This window comes from Salvelinus sp. IW2-2015, linkage group LG18 (assembly GCF_002910315.2).
Source record: "Salvelinus sp. IW2-2015 linkage group LG18, ASM291031v2, whole genome shotgun sequence".
Classification (NCBI taxonomy): Eukaryota; Metazoa; Chordata; class Actinopteri; order Salmoniformes; family Salmonidae; genus Salvelinus; species Salvelinus sp. IW2-2015.
The window spans coordinates 61,697,369-61,703,368 of NC_036858.1; the positions used below are offsets into that span (position 1 = coordinate 61,697,369).

At 41.7% G+C, this 6,000-nt stretch overlaps 1 protein-coding gene across 2 annotated transcripts in view; it reads right to left on the minus strand.

The window, feature by feature from the left end:
- The window catches only part of macrod2 (mono-ADP ribosylhydrolase 2), a 1,308,647-nt gene that overhangs the window by 1,296,809 nt on the left and 5,838 nt on the right, over positions 1-6,000 (minus strand). For both annotated transcript variants that reach the window (XM_024007574.2, XM_070448731.1), the window contains exon 2: positions 3,945-4,052. In XM_024007574.2, coding sequence (XP_023863342.2) covers positions 3,945-4,052 — 108 coding nt within the window. The remainder of the gene's footprint in view (positions 1-3,944; positions 4,053-6,000) is intronic.

The following is a 6,000-nucleotide window of genomic DNA, read 5'->3' on the forward strand; positions in this document are numbered from 1 at the left end:
CCAAGACTCTTCCTAGAGCTGGCCGCCCGGCCAAACTGASCTATCGGGTGAGAAGGGTCTTGGTCAGCGAGGTGACCAAGAACCCAATGATCACTCTGACAGAGCTCCAGAGTTCCTCTGTGGAGATGGACGAACCTTCCAGAAGGACAACAATCTCTGCAGCACCCCACCAATCAGGCCCTTATGGTAGAGTGGCCAGACGGAAGCCACTCCTCAGTCAAAGGCATATAAAGGACTCTCAGACCATGATACACAAGATTCTCTGGTCTGATGAAATCAAGATTGAACTCTTTGGCCTGAATGCCAAGTGCCACGTCTGGAGGTAACCTGGCACCATCCCTACGGTGAAGCATGGTGGTGGCAGCATCATGCTGTGGGGATGTTTTTCAGCAGGGACTAGGAGACTAGTCAGGATCGAGCGAAAGATGAACGGTGCAAAGTACAGAGAGATCCTTGATGAAAAGCTGCTCCAGAGCACTCAGCACCTCAGAATTCCAACAGGACAACGACCCTAAGCACACAGCCAAGACAAAGGAGGAGTGGCTTGGGGACAAGTCTCTGAATGTCCTTGAGTGGCCCAGCCAGACTTCAACCTGATCGACATCTCTGGAGACCTGAAAATAGCTGTGCAGCGACGCTCCCCATCCAACCTGACAGAACTTGAGAGGATCTGCAGAGAAGAACGGGAGAAACTCCCCAAATACAGGTGTGCCAAGCTTGTAGCGTCATACCGAAGACTCAAGGCTGTAATCGCTGCCAAAGATCCTTATCCCTCTCTGTGATTTGAGCGGGCAGTGTGTGTGTGTGTGTGTGTGTGTGTGTGTGTGTGTGTGTGTGTGTGTGTGTCGTGTGTGTGTGTGTAACATGTATCTATCTATACAGGTACTGGCTGGCCTACCCTCCTAGACTTTGATTGTTTTTTGTAATATTATCCTATTTATGTATTCATTAATTTTACTACAGTAAATGTTTTATTTTATGCACTTTTGAGATTATTCTTGTAATGAAAAGCACCTTACAAATGTAATATATTATTATTACCATTATTATGTGGCCAAACTAGTCTGTGTCAAAGTGTAGTCTAGTCAAGAGTTAAATTGTACAATCTGATATAAAAAGCTTAATCATCACAGGCATTGACAACTCGAYGATAACATTTTATTTTCCAAGACAACGCTAACTTTATAAGCGAGTTGGGCAAACTGAAAAGATTACAGGCTTGGATTGATTCCTCTGTCCTTGTCTCTTCCCTTGAAGGGCAGCTGTCTTTTTCCATGAATTAAACATCACAGGGTTGATGGATGGGAGGGGTTGAGGGTAGCTGAAGGATGGGACTAAAAACAAATAAAAGATAACTATTGTAAAATATGCTGTGTACATAAAATGTATATAGTATGTATAACCTGGAAGTAGAATCCTAAGTGTTGTTGTTCATTAGTTTACTCCAATTAGGGGAGGGTGGTAGGGTTAGGGGGGGAAAAAGGAACATACACTACCGTTCAAAAGTTTGGGGTCACTTAGAAATGTTCTTGTTTGTGAAAGAAAAGCATTTGTTTTGTCCATTAAAATAACATTAAATTGATCAGAAATACAGTGTAGACGTTGTTAATGTTGTAAATGATTATTGTAGCTGGAAACGGCAGATTTTTTATGGAATATCTACATAAGCGTACAGAGGCCCATTATCAGCAACCATCACTCCTGTGTTCCAATGGCACGTTGGAATTCTTGGAATTCTCTCAACCAACTTCATGAGGTAGTCACCTGGAATGCATTTCAATTAGCAGGTGTGCCTTGTTAAAAGTTAATTTGTGGAATTTCTTTCTTAATGCGTTTGAGCCAATCAGTTGTGTTGTGACAAGGTAGGGGTGGTATACAGAAGAGAGTCCTATTTGGTAAAAGACCAAGTCCATATTATGGCAAGAACAGCTCAAATAAGCAAAGAGAAACGACAGTCCATCATTACTTTAAGACATGAAGGTCAGTCAATAAAGAACATTTCAAGAACTTTGAAAGTTTCTTCAAGTGCACTCGCAAAAACCATCAAGCTCTATGATGAAACTGGCTCTCATGAGGACTGCCACAGGAAAGGAAGACCCAGAGTTACCTCTGCTGCAGAGGATAAGTTCATTAGAGTTACCAGCCTCTAAAATTGCAGCCCAAATAAATGCTTCACAGAGTTCAAGTAACAGAAACATCTCAACATCAACTGTTCAGAGGAGACTGCGTGAATCAGGCCTTCATGGTCAAATTGCTGCAACAAAAAAAACACTACTAAAAGGACACCAATATGAAGAAGAGTTGCTTGGGCGAGATGAGCACTTGTTGACTGCGAGATGAGGTGAGGTGAGCTAGGTTCCCAGATTTCTGCTGGGTAAATGGTATTTTTGTCTGATGAGAGCATTGTTACATGTTGCCAGCACTTCNATGAGGTGAGGTGAGCTAGGTTCCCAGATTTCTGCTGGGTAAATGGTATTTTTGTCTGATGAGAGCATTGTTACATGTTGCCAGCACTTCATGTATTTTCCTGTATTTATGGCAGTATACTACCTGCCGGTGGAAATCTGTCCTTTGGTCTGATGAGTCCAAATTTGAGATTTTTGGTTCCAACCGCCGTGTCTTTGTGAGATGCAGAGTAGTTAACAGATGATATCTGCATGTGTGGTTCCCACCGTGAAGAATAGAGGTGGTGGTGTGATGGTGTGGGGGTGCTTTGCTGGTGACACGGTCAGTGATTTATTTAGAATTCAAGGCACACTTAACTAGCATGGATACCAAAGCATTCTGCAGCAATACGCCATCTCATCTGGTTTGCGCTTAGTGGGACTATCAGTTGTTTTTCAACAGGACAATGACCCAACACACCTCCAGGCTGTGTAAGGGCTATTTGACCAAGAAGGAGAGTGCTGCATCAGATGACCTGGACTCCACAATTACCCGACCTCAACGCAATTGAGATGGTTTGGGATGAGTTGGACCGCAGACTGAAGGAAAAGCAGTCAACAAGTGCTCAGCATTTGTGGGAACTCCTTCAAGACTGTTGGAAAAGTATTCCAGGTGAAGCTGGTTGAGAGAATGCCAAGAGTGTGCAAAGCTGTCATCAAGGCAAATGGTGGCTATTTAGAAGATATATTTTGATATGTTTAACACTTTTTTGGTTACTACATGATTACATATGTGTTATTTCATAGTTTTGATGTCTTCATTATTATTCTACAATGTAGAAAATACTAAAAATAAAGAAAAACCCTTGAATGAGTAGTTGTGTCCAAACTTTAGACTGGTACTGTATATTTTTTGTATATATTTACAAAAATATATATATGGGAGTTTGGAAATGATGCAGACAATTACATTTATGGAAGCCACAAAAAAAACGAACAGCAGTGTGACACAGAGGCTAAGAGATATTTACATGTTAGTAATTTAGCAGASGCTGTTACTATTAATGGGAGTGCATTACACAGAGCGGCAAAGTTGCTTTGCTGGTTGTCATAAGCGTAAGATGGTGGCCTTGAAGGGTTATGTCAATCTTATGACAGTGTTATTAAGCTGTTATGTCATGAGGTGACAAGTAAAAGCAATACTTTAAAGGCTAGAGTTGAAGATTGAAATTGGGAAGTTGTTCCTTTTGAATGTCTCTTCAGGTGAACTAGCTTATTCATTGTTCAGATTCATTGCTTAGTCTGATTATTAGTCAGCAGTCTCCACATCAATAGGCTCAGCCTCTGGTGGGGATCTCTGGACCTGTTCCAATACTTTAGAAATGCATCCTTCCTTCCTTGAAGTAAGCACAGATTTTTTAGTGATTGGATAGGTGTAAGGTCACTTTCACCAATACTCTACCAATTCAGACTTGTGATCACTTAAAGAAAGTAAGGAAGGAAGGAAGGGAGGAAGGATTTCTGAACAATTCGACCAAGGCCTCTGAGTGTATCTCTCACCTTCTGTGCTCTGAGACTGTTTCCAGGTGTTGATTTGGTCCAGAGGTACATATTCAGACCGACGGTACTCCTTACGCCTCTCCTCCAATGACATATTCAACACTCTGTCTGAAGGGAAGAATAAATAGACCATTTTAGAACAAACTACTCCATTTTAGAACATAAGTCAATTTTAGAACAAACTACTCCATTTTAGAACATAAGTCAATTTTAGAACATAATAGTCAATTTTAGAACAAAAATGTCAATTTAAGTAACAAAGTAACAAACAAAAAAAATTGTCACACAAACAAATGAGTGAGCGTGGAATATCATAGTAGGACAGTCTGGACATCCAGGCTCAGAATATTGTTACAGCACCAGAGAGAGGAGTTTGGCGATTGAGGCGAGATGAGGTGAGGTGAGCTAGGTTCCCAGATTTCTGCTGGGTAAATGGTATTTTTGTCTGATGAGAGCATTGTTACATGTTGCCAGCACTTCNATGAGGTGAGGTGAGCTAGGTTCCCAGATTTCTGCTGGGTAAATGGTATTTTTGTCTGATGAGAGCATTGTTACATGTTGCCAGCACTTCATGTAGTTTCCTGTATTTATGGCAGTATACTACCTGCCAGTGATGTATACATATTTTTTTTTTTTTTAAGTGAATTCATTAATATAATGCAGGAAGTTGTGTTTGTAAAACAAAGTTTTCAAGTAAGTCTTGAAATAAGTGACATGATTTTCAGGTGAGGCTGAGCTAAGAATATTACAGTCACTATATAAGCCACTCCGTAAGCCACTCCACCCCCCCCACCCCACTCCCCGTATGGTTAAAACTGTTAAACATTTTCCTCCATTCCCCAGACTGATGTAGTTTTATTCTACATGAATGACTAAAGGAGGGGGAAGTTTTAGCTGGTCATCAAACACAATAGTGCGCTTTGGTTTACAGCCCTACAACGGTCTGTCGCTCTCACAAACAAACTTTCACCGGACTACTTATAACTTATACATACAATGTGATGAGAACTGAGGAGAGAGGGGGAGCACTGAAACATCTGGTCTGCATTACTATTCATTACTAACAAAAAGGGAGTTATTTCAGCTCTTTGATTACGTCAGAGATTGTTCTACCTGCCATCCCTGTTTATACTGTGTGTGGAGGTGAACAGCCAGTGAAGAGTGCATATGATACGGCAAACTTACAAAACAGAGCAGGAGAGAACTTTGACTACAGTTGGTGGGCGGCAGGTAGCCTAGCGGTTAACAGTAACCAAAGGTCGCTGATTCGAAATCTTCGAGCCGAAGAACAAATTCTTATTTTCAATGACTTGGATRACGCTGGGCCAATTGTGCGCTGCCCTATGGAACTCCCAATCACGGCAGGATGTGATACAGCCTAGATTTAAACCAGGGACTGTAGTGACGCCTCTTGCACTGAGATGCAGTGCCTGAGACCACTGCGCCACTCGGGAGCCACCCCTTGAGCAAGGCACTAAACCCTACTTGCTCCTGTCAGTCGCTCTGAATAAGAGCGCTTGCTAATTGACTAAAATGTAAACGGAAAGTGCCTTATAGTAACATATTGTAAGCTAGAATGAGAGCATCTGTGACTAGGCCTAACACTTTATAATGGTGTGACTAGGCCTAACACTTTATAATGGTGTGACTAGGCCTAACACTTTATAATGGTGTGACTGGGCCTAACACTTTATAATGGTGTGACTAGGCCTAACACTTTATAATGGTGTGACTGGGCCTAACACTTGGGCCTAACACTTATATAATGGTGTGACTAGGCCTAACACTTTATAATGGTGTGACTAGCTAACACGTTATAATGTGTGACTAGGCCTAACATATAATGGTGTGACTGGCCTACACTTTATAATGGTGTGACTGGGCCTAACACTTTATAATGGTGTGACTAGACCTAACACTATAATGGTGTGACTGGGCCTAACACTTTATAATGTGTGCTGACTGGCGCTAACACTTTATAATGGTGTGACTGGGCCTAAACACTTTATAATTGGTGTGGACTAGACCGTAACACTATAATGGTGTGGACTGGGAC